Raw genomic sequence first — 27234 nt, 5'->3', positions numbered from 1 at the left:
TATTTATTTATTCATGAGAGACACACAGAAAGAGGCAGAGACACAGGCAGAGGGAGAAGCAGGCTCCATGCAGGGAGCCTGATGTGGGACTCAATCCCAGGACTCCAGGATCACGTGCTGAGCTGAAGGCAGACACTTAACCACTGAGCCACCCAGGCGTCCTGCATCTGTTCCTTTGTTGATGGGGTTTTGGGTTGCTTCCAGTTTGGGCTATTAAAAATAAAGCTGCCACAAACATTTGTGTACAGGGCTTTGAATGGACATATGCTTTCATTTTTCTTCCATAAATACTTAGGACTAGAAGGGCTACATCATATGATAGATACATGTTTAACTTTTTAAGAAACTGCCAAACTGTTTCCAAACTACCATTTTTACATTCCCACCAGTAGTATATGTAAAATACAGTTACTTCACATCCTTGCCAACATCTGGTATGCTCAGTCTTTTTAAGGTTAACCATTCTAATAGGTGTGTGTAGAATTTTAGTAAGATTTTAGTTTGTTTCTCCCTAGTGAATAGTGATATTAAGCATCTTTTGTTTAGTTGCCATCCACATATCTTCCTTGGTGAAGTGTCTGTTCTAATCTTTTTTCCATTTTTATTATTTTTTTTAAGATTTTGTTTATTTATTCATGAGAGACACACACAGAGAGAAAGAGGCAGAGATACAGGCAGAGGGAGAAGCCGGCTTCATGCAGGAAGCCCTATGTGGGACTTGATCCCGGGACTCCAGGATCACACCCTGGGGCCAAAGGCAGGCACTAAACTGCTGAGCCACCCAGGGTTCCCCTCTTTTTTTCCATTTTTAAAATTGGGTTATTTTCTTTTATTGAATTTTGAGGATTCTTTATGTTTTCTGGATACAAAAGTGAGATTATGAGATATATTTTGCAAACATTTCTTCCAATCTGCGGTTTGGCTTTTCATTCTCTGAACAGTCTTTCAAAAAGTGTATATTTTTCATCTTGATAAGCCTAATTTATCAATTACTTCCTTTATAGATAATGCTTCTGTTCTTTTATCTAAGAAATCTTTGTCTAACCCAACCTCAGAAAGATTTTTTTTTCTTGGATTTTTTTCAAGGATTTTTTTTAATTGTATGTTTTATATTTAGTTCCATGATCCATTTGAAGTTAATTTTTGTATATGGTGTACTTAGGTATGGATCAAAAAAGATCCTTTTTTTTTGTATATATTTATACAGTTATTCTAGTACCATTCATTGAAGACTTTTTTCACTGAATTACCTTTGCACCTTTATCCAAGTTCAGTTGTCCACAAATGTGAGGGTCTCCTCTGGACTTCCTATTTTGTTGCATTTATTTGTTTGCCTATATATGCTAGTTTCACACTATCTTGATAACTGTAGCCCTATGATAAATCTTGCAATTAGATTATGTCAGCCTCTCAACTTTGTCTTCCTTTTCTCAAAGTTGTTTTGGTTATTTTAGGTCCTTTAGCATTTTCATATGCATTTTAGAATCAGCTTCTCAATTTCTTTTTCTTTCTTTTTTTTTAAGATTTTTATTTATTTATTCATGAGAGACAGAGGGTGAGAGAGGCAGAGACATAGGCAGAGGGAGAAGTAGGTTCCCTGCAGGGAGCCCGATGTGGGACTTGATCCTAGATCTGGGATCACATCCTGAGCCAAAGGCAGATAGATGCTCAACCGCTGAGCCCCCCAGGCATCGCCCAATTTATTTTTCTAAAGAAAAATCAATATTGATTCTTCTGACCTATAGCCACAGTTACCTCTCTTCATTCTGTCTTTAAGTCCTTTCACCATTATTTTATAATTTTCAATATATAGGTCTTGCACATTCTTTGTCAGATTTATCCCTAGGTATTTCATATTTTTATGCTATTATGATGTTTTAAAGTTTTGATTTCCATTTGTTCATACATAAAAGTATAATTAAGGTTTATATATTGATCTTGAGCTTGTATTTTGCCACTTTGGTTAACTCAGTTATTAATTCTAGTAGCTTTTGGTAGATTGCATTGAATTTTCTACTTAGGTGGGTTTGTTCTTTGTCAGTAAAAGTATAACTCCTTCCTTTCCAATCTTGATGTCTTTCATTTCATTTTTTTCTTGCCATATTGCACTTTATAGACCATCCAGCACAATGTTGAAGAGAAATGCTAAGAGCAGACTTCATTGCCTCATTCCTGATCTTAGGAGGAAATAATTAGGTATTTGACCATTACATTTGATATTAGCTATAAATGCTTCCTATATTTCCTTTATCAGGTAGGGGATATTACCTTCTATTCTGAGTTGGCTCAGAGTTTTTTATCAGGTTTGAATTTTGGATTTTGTCAAATGATTTTTTTTGAAATCTTTAGAGATGGTCATTTGGCTTTTTATCAAATTGTTGATTGGGGGAATTACATTGCTTAATTTTTGAGTATTAAACCAACATTGCATTCCTGAGATAAATCCCATCTACTTATGATATATTATCCATTTTAAATATTATTGAGTTTTATTTGCTATAATTTTGTTATCAGTTTTTGCATCTGTATTTATAAAGAATTTTGGTCTGTTTTCTTTCTTGTAATGTTAGTTGTTTCTGGTGGCAGATAATAAATCCAGTCACTGTTACTCCATCTTGGCTGGAAACAGAAGTCCATTCATTATATTTTTCAAGATAAAGAAGTTATAATTGTATATAATCAAACTTACTGATTTTAGTTTATGACTTTTGCCTCTGGTGTCTTGCTTAGTGATTAAAGATTCACCTGAAATTTATTTTAGAAGTTTTTGTGGTCTCTTTTTTATATTTAAATATCTGTCTCTTTTGAGAATCATTTTAGTCTAGAGTATGACATCTGTGTGTTTCCTCCTAATGATTATCCATAGTACTTAGCTTTATTCACACTAAAGCCAAAATATTTAAAAGTTTGGAATACATTTTGATGATTGGAAAGGTCACAGATTTTTTTTGTTTTTCCTAAAGACAAGCTCATAATTTGCTTTTTTTTTTTTTTTTTGGCATAGTTTCCAAAAGGCATATCTTTGATTTAATGCATAGTTTCCCTTTTCTGTTCTCAAACATAAGCAATAAAAGCAATAGCACTTTTTGAATGTTAGTTGTGTACTTTTCGTCACTTGACTGACTAGATTTTTGTTACTTTTTCAAGAGTATCGATATATTGACTTTACGTTTGGTTATGTCGGCACTTATGGATTGTCAGGATTAGTGCCCAGGATTATAGGTGTAGTATTGCAGGGGAATCCTTTTTTCCTATTTAAAATCTTTTATGGGGAAGCCCCGGTGGCGCAGCGGTTTAGCGCCGCCTGCAGCCCAGGGCGTGATCCTGGAGACCCTGGATCGAGTCCCACATCAGGCTCTCTCTCTGTATGATGCCTGCTTCTCCCTCTGCCTGTGTCTCTGCCTCTCTCTCTCTCTGTCTCTATGAATAAATAAATAAAATATTTAAAAAAATATTTAATGGTTCCCCACTACCCTCAGGATAAAGTCCAAATTTCTTAATATGGTCTAAAAGGCCTGTTGTGATTTTCCTTGGCTTAACACCAGCTTTATATTTTCTCCTTCCACCTGTTACATACGTCCATATTGAATGATCTACTTTGATTTTTCCTAAAAAGGCATGCTTTTTTATATCCAAGAAAAAATAGACTGGGTCACCCTATTATATCTTCTATTAAATTTTTTGCCCTTTCATCATAATAATCATTTATAACCATTTTGTTATTTGTATCATGATATTGTACTGTTTATTCCTCCATAAGACTCTAAACCCTTTAAGGACAGGGACCATATCCCATTGTACATGGGACCAACATCCAGTACATGCCTGGAGAATAGTAGGGACTCAATAAATATTTGTTGAGTCAGGGAAAGAGTTGCCTGGCTAGATGGATAATTAGGTTGATGACCTGCATATGCTAATTATTTAAATAGACTAACCATATGAAGTAATGTACATGGTCACCTAAGGCTTTCATGCATGTCACAAGAGAAAAATGCTTCTTAGCACTGACTACTGATACTTCTGTATTAACGACACTCATTTTCTCCTCTCCTTGAATGAAGCTTGTTGGCTCACATTTTTAAAAATGTAATTTTATTGACCAATAACTAAATGTCTAGCGTATTTATCTAGTGGGTCAAGGAAGAAACACAAACTGTCTGGTGATAAGTTCTGTGTTGGAGTGATTGATTGATGGTGGCAAAGTATTTATGATAACAGAGGAAAGTTAATATTTCAGTTTTTTTTCCAAAAATAAAAAAGGATCTATACCAACTAAATGTAACTATTAACAACTAATATATGTCAAAATATGTCATTTTATAAAAATGTTTTTATGTATTTTTTTCATGAGAGACACAGAGAGAGGCAGAGACCTAGGCAGAGGAAGAAGCAGGCTCCCTGCAGGGAAGCTGATGTAAGACTCAATCCTAGGACCCTGAAATCATGACCTGAGCTGAAGGCAGACACTCAACCACTGAGTTACCCAGGCATCCCAAAATATGACCTTTTTTTAATATAAACTATAAAATCAGAATATTTTGTGTAGCAGCAGAATAACCTTCTTCTTTAAGTGAATATTTAGCATAATCTTCAAATTAGAGCAGTTTGTTACTTAATTACCTATTCTATATGTCTGTATTGTATATTAATTAAGATCCTGGGCTTTACAGTTAGATCTGGGGTTGGGCCCCAGTTCTGACAAATACTAGCTGCCTGATTATGGGGGAGTAGTTTTGCCTCTCAGTTGTAGTTTGTTGTATAAAATCAAAGTAATGAAGTCCTACATTATGAAGCTGCAGTAGGGATTAAAGAAGATAATATATACATATATGGAATTTAGTGTTGCCTGACATGTGCTTAATAAATCTTAGCTTTTATTATTTCAATATTAATTAGACCAAAATACTTTTAAAAACAGATTTATTGAGGGATGCCTGGGTGACTCAGTGGTTGAGTGTTTGCCTTTGGCCCAGGGCTTGATCCTGGAGTCCCGGAACCAAGGCCTACATTGAGATTCCTGCATGGAGCCTGCTTCTTCCTCTGCCTGTGTCTCTGCCTCTGTGTGTGTGTGTCTGTGTGTCTTTCATGAATAAATAAATAAAATCTTAAAAAAAAAAACAGATTTCTTGAGATATAGCTCATTTAAAGTATACAATTCAGTGGATTTTGGTATATTAACCATTGAGCAACCATCACCACAATCAATTTTAGAACATTTTCATCACTCTAAAAAGAAAGCCCATACATTTTAGCTATCACTCCCAAACTCTACTTCCTCTAGCCGTAGGCAACCAATAATCTGCTTTCTGTGTCTATATATTTAGTTATTTTGGGTATATTCTATAAATGGAGTTATTTACTATGTCATCTTTTGTGACTGGCTTCTTTAACTTCACATTATGTTTACAAGTTTTATGCATCTTGTAGCATATATTGCCGGAATAATATTCCATTGTACAGATGTACCACATTTTGTTTGTTCATTCATCAAATGGACATTTGGGTTGTATCTAGCTCTGGCTACTATGAATCATGCTGTGGTCAATATCCGCCCATATAAGTATTTATGTGGACATATGTTTTTATTCCTCTTGGGCCTATACCAACGAGTAGAATTTCTGATTCAAATGGTAACTTAATTTTTAAGTTTTTGACGAACTGCCAATCTGTTTCCCACAATGATACACAATTTACATTCCCACCAGCAGGTTTAGAGGGTTCCAATTTCTCCACGTCCTTACCAATATTTATTTGACTTTTTGATAGTAGTATTCCTAGTGGATTTAAATGGTATATTACTATGACTTTAATTTTTATTTCTCTAATGACTAATAATGTGGAGCATCTTTTCATGTGTATCTTTGGATAAATGTCTATTCAGATCCTTTGCCCATTTTTCTTTCGAGTTGTTTTTTTATTATGAAGTTGTAAGACCAAGGTATTTTTTAATGTTAATTTATATTGCCACCAACCAAGATGTTTTAGAAATAAGTGAATGTCAAACCTTATTTTTCTACAGGTACTAAAAACTTACCTCCCCCTCCAAATATTTATAAATGAGAGATAAGGCTGACTGGGATATCAAAAGCAAGACGTTTGCAGATATTGGTCATCATGCGTAAAGGGGTGCCAAAGGACCCAGAGATTGCTGATCTCTTCTACAAAGACGACCCTGAAGAACTTTTTATTGATTTGCATGAAATTGGACATGGAAGTTTTGGAGCAGTTTATTTTGTAAGTAATTTTAGAATTGTTTAGAGAGATTAAGTTAGAGAAGTTTGAATTCTGTACATTCCATTACTTGTAAAATATTGGTTTTAATGTTTATTCTGCAAATTAAATGTCTACACTAGAGGCAAATACTCATTGCTGAAAAAAACAGTCCTAGAGTTCTAGGCATTATTAAAGTCAGTGGTATCTCTATCACCACCTGACTCTGCTATCAAGGAAGTCCAAAAAATGTTATAAGCCTGAATTTTGGCCCTATGCATTTCTTCTATATGCCAAGCTATTTTTCTGCCTCAGGGCCTTTATACATTCTCTTCCTCTCACCTGGAAAACTCTGCACATTGCATCCCCATCCCTACCTAACTCCTGCTTATCCTACAGATTTCAGCTTAAGTACATCCACAAAATTGCCTTTCCTGTTCAACTGTCCAGCACTAAATTAAGACTTTCTTTATGATCTCATAGTAGACTGTGCTTGCATATTGTTGCATTTATCATGGTTATAATTAAATAATTATGTGTAAGACTTTTTGACTCATGTATGTCCCTCCTCCTACATAAGTGCCATGAGGGTAAGGATTATGTCTATCTTATCATTGCTATATCCCCAGTAACCTATATAGTGTCTGATAATAGTAGGAACTCAATAAATGATGGATGGATGGATGGATGGATGGATGGATAGATGGCTACTCAGAAAGATGGACCAACAAAGATTTTTAGTAATATCCATGTCAAGTCATAATTTTAAGTTAAAGGATATAAGGTTTATACCCTAAAGTCAATTTGAATTCTAAGACTGTGATTATCTTCTGATGAGGAGAATGGGAAGTGACTGAAATGTTAGCATATCTCATTCACTTGAAATTCATTACAGAAAATGTACTTTTTAATTTATTTATATAACCTTAGAAGTTTGCCTCATCAAAGTCATAAATATTTTTAAGAGGCCTAGTCCATTAAAGCAAGTAATGTTTAAATACTACTTATTACTTATTTCTCCTCTAAACCTGTTATAGAATAGGTTTTTTTCTTAAATGGTATTTGACTTTTAGGTGATCCTTTATGTTTTGGCATCTGGGTAGGGCTTATCTTCAGTTGTCCTTACAGATAAGATTTTATTAATTGCTTTTTTAGCTCATCTTTTTGTTTCTAGCCAAATCTTCAGCCTGGATTTTCCCTGAACTTTCTCATGCTTTTGTGTCTGTGCTCAGCATTACCATCACTTCTCCTTTGCCCCCATCTAATATTTGACTTCTATTCAAGTATATTTTATCATTAAGTGGCCTTCCAGGGCTGAAAAGAGTGCTGATTTTCTAGTCAACAGTGCTATATTAGTCTTTGAGTTTAGAATCCTATTTAAGGCCCAACCGAAGTCCTGTCTTCTTCATTCAAAGGGATGCTTTTTTTTTCCCCTTAAGTTTATTTGTTTGTTTGTTTATAGTAATCTCTGCCCCCAACATGGAGCTCAAACTCACAACCTTGAGATCAAGAGTCACATGCTCTGCCAATTGAGTCAGCCAGGTACCCTAGGGATGCTTTTTTAAAAAGAGGATTTTTAAATTATAAATATACATACAGAAGTGTGCACAAATACATACCCATATATTTTATTTTATTTATTTATTTGTTTGTTTGTTTATGATAGACAGAGGGGGGGGGCGCAGAAACATAGGAGGAGGGAGAAGCAGGCTCCATGCGGGGAGCCTGACGCGGGACTTGATCCCGGGACTCCAGGATCACGTCCTGGGCCAAAGGCAGGCGCCAAACCACTGAGCCACCCAGGGATCCCCCCCATATATTTTAATATGTAACTTAAAGAACAATTAAAAGGTAAATCCCTTTATAAACACCTGCCAGGCCAAGAAATAGAATATTGCCAGCACCTTGGAAGCCCCTCTTAAGTTTTGTCTATTTTGAATTTTATGGTGATGATTTTCTAGCCTTTCTTTGTATGGAGCCCACTTTCTTCTGCATCTTAACAATATAATTTGGTTTTGCCTGGTTTCGAACTTTTAAAAAATAGAAATATCCTGTATGTATTTATTTATGACCTATTTGTTTTGCTCCAAGATACTTTCCTCAGTCATATTTTCTTACTTTCCTTATATTTACAACTCCATTCATCCTCTCAGAATCTTTCTTGGCCAGAGTCAGAGTAGTTCCAATCTCTATTTGACTTTAATATTTTACAAAGCAGCTAGATGTAATGAGCACTGGATGTTATATGCAACTAATGAATCACTAAATTCTACCCTTGCAACCAAAAAGACCCAATACATTAACTAACTTGAATTTAAATTTTTAAAAAGTAAATTTTTTAAAAAAGCAGCTAGAGCCCTCTCAAAATTCACCTTTGACTACAAAAAAACCAAGCATGTTTTGAAACTTACCTGCAAGCCTTTGTACTAAGGACTAAATGAGACCTACTTTGTAGTAGGCTGCAGAAGACCTAGTGATCTATTTGCTGTTTGGGCTAAGTCCTGTCTATTTAGCGAGAGTATATGCCTTTTGAAAATGAGGACTGTTTCTTTTTTTTTTAATTTTTTATTTATTTATGATAGTCACAGAGAGAGAGAGGGAGAGGCAGAGACACAGGCAGAGGGAGAAGCAGGCTCCATGCACCAGGAGCCCGACGTGGGACTTGATCCCGGGTCTCCAGGATTGCGCCCTGGGCCAAAGGCAGGTGCCAAACCACTGCGCCACCCAGGGATCCCATGAGGACCGTTTCTAATATTTCTTTATAACTCTAAAGGCTAGCCCAGTGCCTTGTTTACAGCAGACACTAAATATATGTTATTTGTTGATATGATAGACTAGAGAAATCATAAGCATAACTGAGTGGTTTTGAAAATGTAATCATTAACTATATAGTATCACCCGTATGCAAAATGAATAATACAGGCTCATAGAAACCCATAAAGCTGTAAAAAACAGATTAAAGAAGAATTAACTTATACTTTACAGTAAGACTTAGAAAAGCTTAAACCTTTCATTCATAAGGGTCACATAGGTAATACCTTAAAAATGGAGTTCTCACTGGCCACAGTAATATTTATGTATAATTCCTCCCTCAGGATTAATAGATTCTTCCTCTAGTTACTCATACCATGAGAACCCAGAAGACTATCGTCTTTTCCTTGGACAACTGCAATATCCTCCCATCTTTGTGTGTCCATTCTAGGTCTGTCTTTAGTCTGTTGTCTGCACTACAGTGAGCTTGGGAGAAAAAGAAGTAAATCCGATCACATCACCTTTATCTATAAAGCCTTCAGGAGCTCTCCGTTCTTAGGCTGAGATCAAAACCCTTACTGTACCCAGCCTAAAAGGTCTTCCACGATGTGTCCCTGTTTGTACTGAAGCTATATCTTGTTCTCATTGCCTTAGCTATATAATATTATAGCTTTCTTTTGACCATCATCATAGGATCTTTGCATAAACCATTCTCTCTGGAATGTGTTTCCCCTTTTACCTCACCTTCTTAACTCCTGTTTCTCTTTAAGCTCTCAGCTGAAGCCTCATTTCCTCAAGGACCTCTTGTCTGACATGCCCAAGTCACATCCCCCGGTTTTTTTTCTCAGAGTAACACATACTCTTGTTTACAGCACCTGTCACAATTGCAATTTTATATTTGTTGGTTATAATGTTTTTGTTACTGTCTATGCTGCTACATGAGAGATAGATAGTAGACACATTTACTCATAATTCTTAGCCCAATACCTGACAATTTTTGAATACCTAATAAGTATTTGTTGAATGAAGGAATGAATTATAGAGAGCTCAGAGAAATTGGGAGCACTGCTAATTAGTACTTTTCATGAATCCTGGTCGTGCTAGCAAGCCATTAAGACCAGATTCTAGCAACCAACATTTTTATACCTAAACACTATAATTCTGTTAGATTTTTGTAGTTTATAGCTTTTACACAGAATGATGCCAGGAAGTATGTTCAACGTGAATTATAAGCTAGCTCAGCTCTTATAGGATCAATCAGCTGAGAGTATATTTAGAAAAAATGGAAGCTGTTAACTTGATGAAATATCACTGTGTGTCTGGATTTACATAATTCAGAAATTAGCAGCATGAACAGATGAGATAGTAAGAAATCATATTAAAGGAAAATAGAAAAGGGCCAAGCATGCTCATTTTTGTATTCACTTAACACGACTATGTAGGTTCTTCATTTCTAGTGTTGCTTTGTTGAACTTAGTGTATCTTCTATAATCCATCTAAGGCTAATAATTTAGTTCTGTTCTTCTGGATATAATTACCTTTTAGTTTTAGTTGAGACTTAATAACAGCAAAAAGAAAAGCTTATTTTTAATTTTTTAATTTTTTTTATAAATCAGCAACAAGTGGATGAGAATCAAATATAGCTGGAAATGGTTAAGAAAATATCAAACACATAGGAATCTAAATATTTTTTGAGTTAATGATCTTGCTTAAAGTTACTGAGATCAGTGAGACTATTGGAAGTGTTAAGTATGAATGTAAGCTTCAACACAACACTTGAAACGTGTAGAGGTTGTAATCATAATATTGTTTGAAGTACTGGAAAGCTGAGACCCCACTGATAGTTAGCTTTCTCTGTATTAAAACATTGATTTTTTTTTTAAGTTTCTGAATTTTAACCACTATAAAATTATATTAAAAATTTCAGGGCAGCCCGGTGGCTCAGCGGTTTAGCGCCGCCTTCAGCCCAGGGTGTGATCCTGGAGACCTGGGATTGAGTCCCATCTCAGGCTTCCTGCATGGAGCCTGCTTCTCCCTCTGCCTCTGTCTCTGCCTCTCTCTCTCTCTCTCTCTCTGTGTGTGTCGCTCATGAATAAATAAATAAAATCTTTTTTTAAAATTCATATCTAAATAGACTCTTTAGAGAACACACTAATGGTTAGCAGAGGGGAGAAGAAGGGGATGGGTGAAACAGGTGATAGAGATTAAGGAATGCACTTGTGACAAGCAGTGGATGATGTATGCAAGTGTTGAATCACTAAATTCTACACCTGAAACTAATATTACACTGTATGTTAACTAACTGGAATTTAAAAACTTAAAAAAATAAATTTCACATCTAAGAAAAATCAACATGGAAATGTTTTTCAAATATTGAGTCAGTGCTCCAGTAGACAGGTTCTGTAAGCAAGTGTACTTACCAAGTCCTAAGTAATGATTACTCTGTAAATGTAAGGAAAAATATATATGCTTTTTAAAGATTTATTTATTTATTTTTGGAGAGAGTGTATCCGAAGGAGTGGGCAGAGGAAGAGGGGGAGAGAGAATCTTAAGCAAACTTCCCTCCCTGAGTACAGAGTCAGATTGGGGATTATATCTCACAACCCTAAGCCAAAAATCAAGAGTCAGATGCTTAACCGACTGAGTCACCCAGGCACCCCAAGAAATATCTTTTTATTCTAGGGTGATTTATTTTCAAGTCTCTGGTACCAAACAAGCACTGATTATAAATAACCTTAATAAGCAATTAGATAATACCTTCTGATTCCATTTGTGTGGGTCTTTTCTTTTCTTTTCTTTTTATAAAGGTTAAGGATTTGTTTTTTAAAACCCCATTACAGGTTAAAATTCCTCATTGCTTGAGCATTTCCTTACGCACCTTTCCCAGGGTGCGTAAGCTGCACAGTACATAGATTCATCCCCCAAAAATCTACTTTTCAGATATAATCACTCTAACCTTGCTTGATTGTAATACTGAATTCACATCAGCTTGTCTTTGCTGCTGTCATATAAGCAGTCTTAGCATTAAATTTTAAAAGCCAGCAAAATGTGAGAGACTTTTGTTGTTAGCAAAAATCTATCTGTACCTTCTAAATGAGCAATATACCTAAAAAATGCCTTTGTATAGACCTACTGATTTGAAAACTCTTAACTAGGAGATACTTTATTTTTATAATAGGTACTTTTTCTTTAGTGCTTGTAGAAAAATTTTTTTTCATTAAGGGTTCATTTGCTCAGTATTTTATCAGTAAGAGTCTGGGGTTGAATTTTTTATATCAAGTTATTGTTCATTTTTAATTTTAAAATATTTGAGGCAGACTGGGTGGCTCAAAGGTTTAGCACCGCCTTCAACTCAGGGCCTCATCCCAAAGACCTGGGATCGAGTCCCATGTCAGGCTCCCTGCATGGAGCCTGCTTCTCCCTCTGCCTATGTCTCTGCTTTTCTCTGTATGTGTCTCTCATGAATAAATAAAGAAAATCTTTAAAAATGTATATATTTTTTAAGTTAGAAATAAAAATTTTTAAATTAGAAATTCATAGTTTTACCTGAGGAGCTTCTTTAAGAGTATTTAAGAAAGTGATTATGCATTTTTCTCTAAAATCAGTGACCTGATAGAATTTTATCAGTGAGTGAATTCCAGTCTTTTACCTCAGAACCATTGCTATAGCTTTACTAGTTTACAATAATAATATCTTAGAACCAAAATAGCTTACTGACATCAGGAGTGTGGCACTGATACAGAACCCTGTTATTAAAAGAAAGCCAAAATTAGATAATCTTTTAATGTCTTATATTTATTTTTCTGAAATTTTTTAGAAAAATATCTAGTTTTAAATCTCTTATGTAAATTTGGAGGAAGACTGTTATTTGAGTTATTTGTTATTTTCATGTGTGCTCTCAGTGAACTATTATATTTTGGGTAGCAAAAGATATAGAGATAATTATGAAAGAAGGCAGTCTTTGTAGATGACTACACACATGTATGTATATATGCAACACATTCTTATTTAAAACATAAGTACTTTTGGAAGTGAAAGCCCCTCTTAAAATTTTACCTTCTGCTGCATTGTTCAGTGCAGTAGCCACTATTTAGGTTTAAATTAATTAAAATATAAACTCCATTTCCTCAGTCACTGTAACCACGTTTCACATGTTATCATATATAATGTAGATATAAAAAATGTCCCTCAAGACAGAAAGTTCTGTTGGACAGCACTGCTCTAGGAATTATCACTGATAGATACTCTGGTATAAATTCTTTCACATTGTTTCCACACATACACTCACATTAGTGCTGTTTTGCAAAAGTAAGATAATATGCAGCTTGTTTTTGTCATATTTTTATATCTTTCCATAATACTGTATATTCATATAGGTTACTTCATTCTTCAACTATTTATTTCATCATATGATTGTACTACATTACCTAACTGGTTCTCCAATGATGGACATTTTACATGGTGAAGCCAATATGGATATTTTGGAAATTTGACTTATTTTTGTTTGATTGGGTGTATTTTTTTAAACTCCAGTCCTTTGTAGTATTATAGTCTTTGCACATATATGGATAGGGATCAAGAGAAGCTATACATTACAGTGGGGTAGAAATGTCTATCTAGCCTATGAGAAGTTTCAGCATCTTTAAACTGTGATAATGAAGTGTGAGAATATTATTTAAAGTCTCTAGTCAAATATTTACATTAAAGTGGCTGAAACATCATTCATTCTTTTTATTTTTTTTCTTCTGCTCTCTCAACACAGGCCACAAATGCTCACACCAATGAAGTGGTGGCAGTTAAAAAAATGTCCTATAGTGGGAAACAGACACATGAGGTATGTTAAAGACAGTTGTATACCTAAACTGACATGAGCCAGTTAGTATGAAACTGACAGTAGAAACAAAGTTCTTTAAACATTTCTTTATCATAGTTCTTTTTATTCTTTTTTGTGAAGTGTATAATAAATATTCTTAATATTCTATCTCAATCATATGGATTTCTGTGGAATAGAACATAAGGTAGTATGATAGATTTGCTAAATATTTGGTAATAGATTTACATTTACATATACTAAAATTAAAGAAATAACACAAATTTAAACAGCTTCTTCACTTAATTAAACCTTTACCTTGTCCATTTAAAATAATGAAAAGGATACTATATATGTATACTTGATAATAAAATACTATTTCCAGCCTAAAAATCATACCAGTTTCTTTATTACTTCAATAGAAATGGCAAGATATTCTCAAGGAAGTCAAGTTTTTACAACAATTAAAGCATCCTAATACCATTGAGTATAAAGGTTGTTACTTGAAAGAGCACACTGCTTGGGTAAGTCAAAGGACCTGTATTATCACTTATTTCCTATTAAAATTTTTTCTGTTTTTTGTTATCTCTTTGATCTGCAGAATTATCAGTCCCATTTCTGTCCCATTTGACTTTTGTTATCAGTATCTAACATTTGTTAGTGTGTGATATGGTAAACATTCTATAAGATTAAATATGATATCTAGCCTATCAGAAATTTTATTCTATAAACAATCAACAAACAGTAAAAAGTTAATATTGTTTTATAATGATTTATTTGCAGAAGTAAAAGGCAGAGTCTTTTATTCTCATCCTAGAATTTTCATCATTGCCATTTCTCATTCCTCATTCCAATTCCCCCCAAATTTAGAATTATGTTTAGTATTACTGTCATGGTCCAAGTTTTATCAGAAGGGCCTAGCATATGATTAAAATGACAGTCTTGGGTGCCTGGGTGGCTCAGTCAGGTAAGCATCTGACTCTTGATTTCAGCTCAGGTCATGAGATCAAGCCCTGCATTATGCTCTGCACTGGCTGTGGAGCCTGCTTGGGATTCTCTCTCTACCTCTCCTTCTGCCCCCTCCCCCACTCCCCAAAAAGTCTTTTGTTTCACTCTATCTTTTTTTAGTATGTTTTCACATGATTGTATTTTTTAGGTTAGCACCTTAGGCACTATTTAGTACATGAAAATGCTATACTTTGTGCTGTATCAAATCTTAAATTCCAGTTTAAAGTCCAATCTATCATTTATTGAAATTCATTTATTGAGAATTACCAGTATAAGTGCTTTCCTATACATGATCTCCAGTTAGGGAATATAATTTTTGTTCCCAGATAGACAACCAAACAATATACTTAAACATTTCTTTTCAAGCATCTTTTAAGATATCTAGAGCCATCACTTCTGTTCTGAGCCAAAGTAATTAATCAGAGGAGTATCTCATTATCCGGCAGTCAGTTCTCCTGAGGAGAGTCAGCCACCTTAAAGGAGTCAAGAAAGGGATTTTAAGCAGGCAGGATAAATGTTACACAATCAAGTGCTAAATATCGTGTTTGGAGTCTTCAGAAATTCCTCTGAGCTCTTATTTAAAGCTTATTTACTCTTAGGTTACATAGAGTGCTAATAAGCTTGGTTAACGGGTCTCTGCCCACAACAGATTTGATAGGCTAAATAGAAGATGCTCATAGGAACTAAACTGCCAGAGACATGCATACAAATAGCCACAAGACTGATTTGACCAGAAAGAAGAAACCAGGGAAGTTAAAAAGCAGACTTCTAATTTAGAAATAGAGGGATGCCTGGGTGGCACAGTCAGTTGAAAGTCTAACTCTTGATTATGACTCAGGTCATGATCTCAGGGTTGTGAGACTGAGCCCCATGTCAGGCTCCACCCTTAGTATGGAATCTGCATGAGTTTCTCTCTCCCTCCCCCTGCTGGCTCAGTCTCTCTCTCTCTCTCTCTCTCTCTCTCTCTCTCTCAAATAAATAAATATTAAAAAAAAAAAAAGGTAGAGCAACTAGAGCTATTAACAACTGGCCTCAGCTCAGGTGTCCATATGTTATGGAATAATAAGAAAAAATATCCATGACAAAAATATACATTAACATATAATTTTTAAAAATATAACCATAACTGTAAACATATTCTCTCCATTTGGTTTTAAAGTTCTATGTTCATATTCCATATACTCAGTTAAAGGAAGTTATATGTGCATATTAATTTACTTACTTTAGGAAATCTTTCCATCAAAATTGGTTAAACAAAGAAATAGTGTATGTCAATTATACCTCAATAAAGAAGAAACAAAATAGTGCGCCTAAAAAGCTAATGTTTATTATAATATTGATTTAATGTGGAATCTTTCATTTCACAATAAGAAATAAAATTATACTTCACATCAATTAGAATGGCTAGTATCAAAAAGACAAGAAAAAAACAATTATTGGCAAGGATATGGAGAAAAGGAACCCTTGTGCATTGTTGGTATGAATGTAAATTGGTACAGCCACTGTGGAAAACAGTATGGAAGTTCCTCAGAAAATTAAGAATAGAAATACCATACAATCTAGTAATTCTACTACTTGGTATTTACTCAAAGAGAACAAATGGCACATTTGAAAAGCTGTATGTACCCCTATGTTTATTGTAGCATATTTATAATAGTCAAGGTATGGAAGCAACCTAAGTGATACTGACAGATGAATGGATAAAGATGTGGTGTACATATACAACGTAATATTACTTAGTCATAAGAAAGAATGAAATCTTGCCATTTGTGACAACATGGATGGACCTAGCAGGTATTATGCTGAGTGAAATAAGTTGGACAGAGAAAGACAAAAGCTATATGATGCCACTTATATGTGGAATCTAAAAAAACAAATGAACAAACAAAAAACCAGGAACAAACTCATATACACAGAGAACAAACTGTTAGTTGCCAGACAAGAGAGGTGGGGGAATGGGTGAAATAGGTAAAGGAGATTAAGAAGTGCAAACTTCCAGTTAAAATAAAGAAGGTGAAAAAAGTACATGGGGAATATAGTCAGTAATATTTTAATAACTTCCTACAGTGACAGATGGTAACTACAATTAGGGTAGTGAGCATTTCATAACAGATAATTGTTGAATCACTATGAAGTATACCTGAAACTAACATAATATTGTATGTCAACCATACTTCTATTAATAAATAAATAAAATTAATGTTTCTGAATCTGCTTATTTTAATGTCAAGCAGAAAACTATAATAAAATTTCAAAACTTTAAACTTCTATGTTTCTCATGTTTTAAATTATTCTGGTAATGAAATAATTTTAACATATATAGTTATATATTTAGTTACCTATATAAATACGTAACAAATTTAATAGTTTAGATGTAAATATGTCTCTATTATACATAATAATATGATATATAATATGTATTATGTACCTGGCATTATTAGATTTATATAGAAGAATATGATACTATAAATTAATCTTATATAATGCATTATTATGTATAATAATATATAATATTATGATCATAACATTATGTATCATGTATTATATAATTTTATCTCATATTCTTCTAAATTATTCCAGTAATACAACATACATAATACATAAACATCTATTTTTGCATCAATTATTTTAAATGAAAAGAGCTAATATGTTAATAGTGATTATGTGTAGATGATGTTAGGAAATTTATATTTCAAAAGGAACATAATGATGTTTTTTAGAATAAGAAAATAGTATGTAGAGTGTATGTGTGTGGAGATTGGTCACTGAGAACTCGTGGTTCTGACCTTGTCTATAAATCAGTAGTCTGGGATACCTAAAAAAAAAAATCTAAGATGAGAGTAAAAGAATTTTCTCCTTTTTGCTTTTGAAAAGCTTCCCAAGATTGCAAACCCAGGAAATAACAATAGTATGTTAATAAGATTGTTCTAGAAATATTTTAATATAAAAATTTAAATATCCCATTTCAGAGATGCAAGATAATGTAAGGCTACATAGCAAGGTACATCTTCAGATTGAGTTCCAAATAATATTTTCTTGTTTGGAAGTGTTTTAAATGTGAAAATAAGGGATTTACTACTTACTGGTTTATTTTATTTAGTTTTCCCAGTATAGATTATATTAGTATTGTATTTGGTTGCCACTTTCCAAGGTACAAAATTTAACTTAAAGTGTAACCTAACTACCTTAAATCTTTTTGAAACAAGATGGTGTAGAACCTAGTAAATAAGTAGCAATCTCAGCTTGACCATTTCATATCAGTACCCTTATAGTCTTAGAACATTCCAGTTCCAAGGAGGAAATGGCAAAACCATATGATAAGTTATAAAAATCAATTAGTGTCGGATGACCAAAATTTAATCCAGATTCAAGTAGGTCAGAATACTTACTCTCCTAGCGTCCTTAGTTCCTTGGTTACTTGGTTGGTTTTAGCAGTTTCTTATTAACTGTGATTATTTTGGTTATTATTTTAATCTATTACAGTTGGTGATGGAATATTGCTTAGGCTCAGCCTCCGATTTGTTAGAAGGTAAGAATAAAAGCACTATCCCCTCCTTTCTGTTATGCCTTGACCAGAATATTATCTACTCCTATATTAAAATGAAGTTTATTTGTTTATTTATTTATTTGGGCAAAGCAAATGGATGATGACTTAGACCTAATGGTTGTGTGGATGAGCTGTGCAAACTTTATCTCTACAGTGGCTGAAAGTGAATTAGTAGCCTTCCTGTTGTTGAATACATGGCCCATCCAGGGCAAGTACTTACAAAAATGTTTGGCTAATGTGATCTAATGTATGTAGCCAAAAACGTCAAATTCACGTGTATGTATGAAAGAGAGGTAGACGGTATCAAATTATATTGATATTTAACTCTTTCAAATATCTTGACTGACCCAGTTCTCTTCTCCAAATGCTATTATAAACAGAGATTGAGTTAAAAATTTACATTAAAAAAAAACCTTTTTTATATCATCCTTGATCTCTGAATAGAAATTGCTTATTAGCTGCTTTCACAAATAATGAAAACCTGTAGTTAGAAGAGGTAATTATAGATGCGCTGTGGAGAGGAGAATAATACAACCTAAAACACTCTAGGCATTTAAAATGTCACAAAGGACTGGTAAATTTGGGCCTGGCCAATTGGAATCAGTGGAGGCATTGACTTGCAACTGACAAGTCAATTAACAATTCATTACAGTGAATATCAGGCTTCGTTTTATTTTGTTTTAAGGAATTTGTTTGTTTTTGTACTTGGGTTTCCTGTTAACTGATTATTTATTGCAATTCTATAGGAAATATGATGAATCTATTCTCAAATTGTCATTTGAGAGTATGTAATTCAGTATGATACAATTGTATAAGATATTAAAAAGAATGCAATTGATTACTATTTCTGAATTTTTTTTCCCTTTCTCAGTTCACAAGAAACCACTTCAAGAAGTGGAAATTGCTGCCATTACTCACGGTGCCTTGCAGGGGCTGGCCTACCTGCATTCTCATGCACTGATTCATAGGTAAGATTAGAGACCAGTTACATATTAGTAACAGGGCTCTCCAAGGAATCTTGAAAATTAGTGCATGCTCCACTTTTTAGGGTGCCTGTAGATTTATAGGGAGCAAAGAGATTGCTGCTCCTGCTGCTGCTGCAGCTGGATATAAGAAATAAGGTTGTCAGAATGTAGCTCCTGTCTCTTGGTCTGTCCCAGATGTACACAAAGATTTTCTACACCTCTGTTCTGTCAGGAACTGTTCTCCAAGCTGGCTGTTGCAGGGAATTTTGAGGAAGGGCCCAACAGCCTTTTGATACAATGCCAAGAAGAAAAAAATTAGCCTTCCTTGCATATGTTTATTTTCTAGCTGAGTTTCTTCTCCTTTTCCTATTTCGAATAACAAGTCAATCCTCTATAAATATATGCTGTTTTATCACTTTAAAACATTGTGCATTTCTATAGTCTACATAGATATTTAGGAAGATATTATTGTATTTATCTTGGCAGATGAAGAAACTGGGACTCTGAAAGATTTAAATAATTGCCCGTAGTTTCACGGGTTTTACAGAATAAAGATTGAAGATCAGATTTCTTAACTCCTAATCCAAGGTTTTCCTCTACCTTTTATTTTCTCTACCACAACTCCACTGTCCTTCCTCCAATCTACTTCCTACCACTAACTTGTCTTAAATAAAAATGTTGTTCTTAATCTTTCCTTCTCTCAGTAAAGAACTTCTAGCATAGTTACCTTAATGAATGGGGGTAGAAGTAGTGGAATATGAGGTAGATATAAAGGATCTCAGATGACTCAAAAACAAAAGAAAAAACTTTTATATTTACTAGGAAGAAATGAAACTATTACATTGTAGGTTCCCCTTTTGCTTCTGCTTTAATCACCATAGAATAGCCATTACCAGTTACTGGTATGACAAAAACAGAACTTCCTCAAGATAGGCAGACCAAAATTCCTGCCATGAATTTGGCTTACTTATAAATACATAGAATGAACCTAACCATATCTAATAAATGTTGATAAAATGGATTTAACCATAATGTCTATGGATTTGACAAAAAATATTTTAGTACATATTTTTGATACCAAAATGTCATTACCAAATGCCAACTTGTTTATATGTGATTTTGCCAGTTCCTATTTAATTCCATGGTTCATTTTTTTGTGGCTTTGTTACCAAAATCTGCACATTAATTTAATGTTTTATATTCTCTATTATACTTTATCTTCTTTGCTATATAAAAGAAGTTGGAAAAAAAACTTTTAAAATTTGCTCCCTATTTAAAAATAAACACCACATCTCAGATTCATTATTTTGATATGACAAGTCAATGTTCTAATTGAAGGTAATAGAGAAAAGATATTTTTCTGTTATTAGAGAAATGAATGTTTTTTTAGTTCTCTCTGACAATACCTAATGTCATCTTGAGTAAAGAAACTGAATTTTCAAGAGAAGATTTTTGGAGACTTTGTTTTGGAAGCATTTGAACCTTCTCATCTTCAATTTAAATTTTCCTCATTCTCTCTTTGTCTTTCCACGGCCCATCAATTTATAAATCTTGATTCCTAGTATTCATTACATCTCATGCTTTTTTGGAAGAGAATCAAGAGTACATCCACATCTTTTCATTCTAAATTATCATCCTTAACAACGAGTATTTTTAAATCATTTTAAAAACTTTCTGCTGCATACAATATCTAATAGCTTTAGTAGTAACCACTTGCGATTCTTTGTCTATACAATAGAAATGCAATTTCCTAATCCCTAATCCTTGTTTGTTTTGATCTTTCAGGGTCTTCTTTTTACTGTACAGTGTTATTTTTAAAATAACACCTTCTATATAACATGTGCCCTCAAATGCCTTAGAGTTGGCAGTTACAATTAAAGCAGAGAGAAAGGGTCACAGGCAAGAAAGAAAAGGTATGTGTGTAGTTGAGGTTTATTGGTAGGTAGACAATATAGAGTTATTGAAAGTTGGTTTAGACTCCAAAAATGTTTTGTAATTTTGGGGGAAAAAAAAAAGGCAATTACAAATGGCACCGGTTTTCCCAGCATAAAGAATACTGTTGATGACTGGATTTAGCATCTGAGAATATGCTTTTTTAAGTGTAGCAACTGAATAGGGTTTCCTGTCTGCCATGTCTGCCTTTTTTCTCATTGCATTCTCTCCCTCTAAAGAAAGCTCTACCTTTTAGTAATTACTTTGACCTACCTGTAAGTATACCCAGGAATCCGGGCCCCCTTATAACATGCAGTAATTACTAAATCCCCTTCTGGCTAACTGAACAAGATTCTTTTTAATAAACTTTTTGTCTTATTAATTGCATGCTCTGACCTATTCCATAATCAAAGATGAAAAGTAATTTTCTAACCCTCTTATTTTGTCCTATAGGGATATTAAAGCAGGAAATATTCTTCTAACAGAGCCAGGTCAGGTGAAACTAGCTGATTTTGGATCTGCCTCAATGGCTTCTCCTGCCAACTCCTTCGTGGGCACACCTTACTGGTATGTAGAATTTAAAAACTAGAATTTTAAATGAGCATACATGAACAAGATGAGCTCATGGCACCGCTTTTGTTTTGTTTTTTGACAGTGTCTCACCATGTTCCTCAAATGAGATTTCATTAAAGGATAAAATCTTACTCCAAAAAAAAGAAACAGTATAAAATTTCCAGTGACTTTAAATTGTTCAAATAAGGTTGATGTCACTGCGTGTAAACCGAATAGGATTATCAACTCACTGACCAAGCTCAGGTTTTAGATTTCATTTGAAGTTTCTTTTGAAACTTTCTCTTGATGCAGGATCTCTAGGCAAAGACAAGGCAGTTTCTTTAACCTTCTCTAACTAGTCAAAAGCATAAATATTACCTTTCAATGAAAGAAATCCAGGTTCCCATGTTTGTTGAGTTCTCTGTTACTATAGTTTGTCACTAACTTAAAATTTCACCCCATCTATTTAAGATGCCTTTCCTTCTTTTCATAGATAAACTGGAATTTCATTGTACCTTGGAGAATGACTTATATCCCTGGTTAATTACTTACCTACAAAAAAATATATATATCAGCTACTATATTGAATTTTTTTGTTCACGATCATCAGAAAGTATTTACTAAGCAGTCACACATAGTAACAGGAAAAAAAAACATATTAAACTGATAAGGCCCCTTCTCTCCTATGGAAAGCCATTCTGGACAAACAATATCAATTACCGTAGTCTGTTTGTTTGTTTGTTTGTTTTACGTTGTAATATTTTTTAATATCTTTGAAATATCTGATTATATTGTTTTTAAAAATTCCGTAAGTATGGCAGCCCGGGTGGCTCAGCGGTTTAGCGCCACGTTCAGCCCAGGATGTGGTCCTGTGGACCCGAGATCAAGTCCCACATCCGGCTCCCTGCATGGAGCCTGCTTCTGCCTCTACCTGTGTCTCTGCCTCTCTCTCTCTTTCTGTGTCTCTCATGAATGAATAAATAAAATCCTTTAAAAAAAAATCCGTAAGTATTTTTCATGTTGTCTATAGTTACTTGTTTAAGTGTTTCATACATATTCATCCTTTAGAAATCTCTTGGAGGTATCTACTAGAATTCTCTCCACATTACAGTTGGAAAAACTGATGTACACAGAGGTTAAATAATTTATTCAAGGTAAAACTGATAGATAATGATGGAACTAGGACTTATTGAAAATAATGTGTTTCATATAAATACTTGAATATCATATTGCAGTGTCTCTCCAAATTACTTGGATAAGGGAATAATATCTTTATTAGACAAAATTTCAGACTGTGCACAAAAAGCTATTTCACTGAATTGCTTTATGAGATGAATTTTAATTTGCAACTCAAGTTTTGCCCATTATGTTTGGCAGGATGGCTCCAGAGGTGATCTTAGCTATGGACGAAGGACAGTATGATGGGAAAGTTGATATTTGGTCACTTGGAATCACCTGTATTGAAATGGGTGCGTAAAAGAGTTGTTTTTATTATACTTTTGAGAATCACTCCTTACTATGATTGTTAATTCATTCATCCTGCTATTATTTAATGGGTCACTGCTATATGTGAGCCAGGCAGCATGAATTTATTATATTTTTTTCTATGCTTTTGTATAACATCAGAAGATTACTTTCTCTTTGCTACATTTTCATGTCATTAGTTTAAAAGAGTTTGAGCAGGGACACCTGGGTGGCTCAGTGGTTAAGCATCTGCCTTTGTCTCAGGTCATGATCCCAGGATCCTGGGATTGAGTCCTGCATCAGGCTCCCCGCATCAGGCTCTTCCCTCTGCCTACGTCTTTGCCTCTTTCTGTGTCTCTCATGAATAAATAAATAAAATCTTTTAAAAAACTTTTTTTGAGCAGATAGAGCAAATATCAAATGTGGGAATACATAATAGTAAATATTAATATTTGAAAAATACCCATTCTCCATATCATGAATGATAACTTATGTCCTTCCTTCCCAGTATTAATTTAATTTCCACATGTACAAGGAAAATCTGAAAAAGTAACAGCAGGCTTATCTAAGATTTGACTGTAAAAACTGTATTTGACCCATTTACAGAGCAACCTTCAAGAAAACTTTGTGTTAGAAGATACCCTCTGCTTTAAAGTTGTTCCCCAAGTGTTGTTGTATTTACGTAAAATTGTCTAAAACACCGCAGATTCTTGATTCTGGTTGTATATTTGGAACTTTAATGTATCTGAAAGTTACCTTTATCCAGGGCTATCTTGACAGATTTAACCAATAATTCTTAGGTGGTGGAGAGATAGGATTACTATGGAGTTGAAGAAAGGGATGCACAATTGACCTTTCAAAGCCACTGAGAGCCGGCTTTGGCACAACACTGCCTTTATCTAGATTTGTTATTTAAAATTTATATAAATATATTTAATTTTCTAAAACAGTTTTAAAAAATTTCTTCATCTAGTTTTTTTGGCTAATGTCCTCTATTCTGGTATCCAAATTTATCCTATAAGAATTTCTGAGCTTCAGTTTGATTCTAAGACTATAGTTTTCTTTTTTCTAAAACTAAACAGGTAAACTTTACCAGTTTACCTGTTTAACTGGTAAAGACAACTTGGTATACTTTGTATTGCATTTCCAATTGCTTCACTTGAACTAAGTGAATTTCCAATTCCCCTTCCTTGAACTAAGAAACACATGATATACATGACTTCTTTTTTGTTTTGTTTTTTTTTAACTTGAAGAGATACTAATTTTTTAAAAAACTGAGTTCAGGGAGGAGAGTTAGAATATTTAAATATTTGATTTTTAAAAATAAGTAATATTCATATGGTTTATAAATCAAAAAGCTAAAAAGACATGCAGCAAAAGAACTTCTTAGACCTCTGGCCCTATTTATCCATTTCCTTTCCCACCCCTGCCAGTACACACAGGGCACCACTGTTACTAATTTCTTGTATATCCTTCCAGAGTTTCTTTGCAAATATATAAACAAATATGAGTATACATGTATTATATTCCTTTTCTCACCCACGTTAACATATACAAGTGGTTCTGTTCATTGATTTTTCACTTAACAACATCTTAGAGATCTGTTTTATATTGGTAGCTTAGACCTCTTTATCATTATTTTTTACTGGCATCTTCTTACTCCTCCAGTATTATGGATATACCATAATTTATTTGGTCCTCTGTTAAAGGATATTGAAGCGGTAGATTTCTTTTTTACAGTCTAATATTGTGTTATTCTCTCACTGCAAAGGAAATTAATCTAATTTATTCATACTGATTGGGATGGGGAGACCCAGCAGAAATAATGGCATACTTTTCAAAGGACATATGAGGGGTGGCTCAGTGGTTGAGCATCTGCCTTTAGCTCAGGTTGTGATCCCAGATTCCTGGGATCCAGTCTCACATTAGGCTCCTGAGGGAAGCCTGCTTCTTCTGCCTATGTCTCTGCCCCTCTCTGTGTCTCTCTCATTAATAAAATCTTAAAAAATAAATATATAAAAATAAAATAAAAAGGACATATGATGCACTTCCAACAATACCATATAGAACTTGACAGGGTAGTTTTAAAAGTCAGAGGGCCAAAACTACTCCAGACAATTTTGAAGAAGTAGAATTTGAACAGAAAACTCATGGTAAAAAAAAAACAAAAATTCATGGTACCAAAACCCATACCATCATAATTAAATCAATACACAATTGATATAGGGAAAAACTAATATCCAATAGAACAAACTATAAAACCTAGAAATGGGGGGCGCCTGGGTGGCTGAGTGGTTGAGTGTCTACCTTTAGCTCAGGGCACGATCCCGGGGTCCTAGGACTGAGTCCCACATCAAGCTCCTCACATGGAGCCTGCTTCTCCCTCTGCCTATGTCTCTGCCTCCCTCTCACTGTGTCTCTCATGAATAAATAAATAAAATATTTTTTTAAAAAACCACACTAGAAATGGACTCATGTGTACGTCAGATTTTGGTGTAAGACAGGAAAACAGTACAAATCAGTGGGGGAAGGATCGCCCATTTGATAAGTAATAGGCAACTTGTTAATTATATGAGAAAAACTATAATTAGACCCAAGCTTATGCCATGCACAAAAATAAAATTCCAGATTGGCTAAATACCCACAAGTGAAAAGTAAAACTTTAAAACTTTTAGGAGAAGTCCTCTTGTGACTCAGTTTCCTCATCAGCAAAGAAGAGATAATAATGCTACAAAGTAGGTGCTATTATTATGAAAATTGATGAATAATATATAAAAAAATTATTGATGGGTAGTCAGGCTGCTTCTGTATCTTGGCTATTGTAAATAATGCTTCAATAAACATGGGAGTGTGTATGTCTTTTTGAATTAGTGTTTTCATTTTCTTCGGGTAAATACCAATAGTGGAATTATTGGATCATATGGTCTTGTCTATCTATTTTTAATTTTTTGAGGAACCTCTATATTCTTTTCCACAGTGGCTATACCAGTTTACATTCCCACCAAAAGTAATGAGTAGAGAAGATGTGGTATGTGCGTGCGCACGCACACACACACACACACACACACATACACACAAAGAGAAATATTACTTAGCCATAAAAAAGAAATCTTGCCATTTGTGACAACATGGATGCACCTAGTGGGTATTATTCTACGTGAAATTAGTGAGACAGAGAAAGATAAATACTATATGATTTCACTTATATGTGGAATCTAAAAAATAAAATAAATTAATAAACAAATGGCAGAATCAGACCCATAAATACAACGAACAAACTGATGATTGCCAGACGGGACGGAGTAGGGGATGGGCAAAATGAGTGAAGGGGAGTGGGAGTTATAGGCTTTCAGTTATGGAATGACTAAGTCACAGGAATAAAAGTCAGAGGCATGAGGAATATAGTCAATGGTATTGTAATAGCATTGCATGGGGACAGATAGTAGCTACACTTACAGTGAGCATATCATAATGTATAGAGTTGTTGAATCATTGTGTTGTACTCCTGAAACTAATGTAAAATCCTATATCAACTATACTTCATATATATATAATTATATTATATATATATGACTTCATATATAATATATAATAATAGCATAATATAATTATATATATATGAAGTATAGTTGATATAGTTGATATATGAAGTCATATATGTATATAATTATATATATGAAATAAAATATGGTAGCCATATAATAGGCACTAAATAAATGTAATTATTGTTACTGTTATTACTATAGGAGTACATACCTTTATGGATATTGGAAGAATTTTCCTAAAAATATTTTGAAAGCATTGACAAATGTAATTTTTTGTACTTTAAAATATAAAGCTATGTAAAATGCAAAAATTAAAAGATGAGCCAGAGGCTAACAGAAAGTAGTTGCAACATATCTAACCAACAGAGTATTGGCCCAGAATTTTGAAAGGCCTCGTATGTATCACATTTCTTTATTAAAAATAAAAAGACAAACAGCCATTAGAAA

General features: G+C 33.9%; 1 protein-coding gene across 4 annotated transcripts in view; it reads left to right on the top strand.

Annotated features, from left to right (window-relative positions):
• Positions 1-27234, top strand: part of TAOK3 (TAO kinase 3) — a 179221-nt gene that overhangs the window by 84915 nt on the left and 67072 nt on the right. For 3 of the 4 annotated variants that reach the window (XM_077875837.1, XM_077875838.1, XM_077875839.1), the window contains exons 3-9: positions 6023-6237; positions 13727-13798; positions 14197-14298; positions 18266-18311; positions 19201-19297; positions 21680-21793; positions 23156-23247. In XM_077875837.1, the coding sequence (XP_077731963.1) occupies positions 6118-6237; positions 13727-13798; positions 14197-14298; positions 18266-18311; positions 19201-19297; positions 21680-21793; positions 23156-23247 (643 nt within the window). In that variant the 5' untranslated portion in view covers positions 6023-6117. Of the gene's footprint in view, positions 1-6022; positions 6238-13726; positions 13799-14196; positions 14299-18265; positions 18312-19200; positions 19298-21180; positions 21208-21679; positions 21794-23155; positions 23248-27234 lie in introns of those variants that run through there. The other variant, XM_077875840.1, reaches the window with a different exon arrangement.

This window comes from Canis aureus, chromosome 27, assembly GCF_053574225.1.
Source record: "Canis aureus isolate CA01 chromosome 27, VMU_Caureus_v.1.0, whole genome shotgun sequence".
In the NCBI taxonomy this organism is placed as follows: Eukaryota; Metazoa; Chordata; class Mammalia; order Carnivora; family Canidae; genus Canis; species Canis aureus.
Note: the sequence above shows the minus strand (reverse complement) of the source record. Positions and strands in the feature narration are given on the sequence as shown.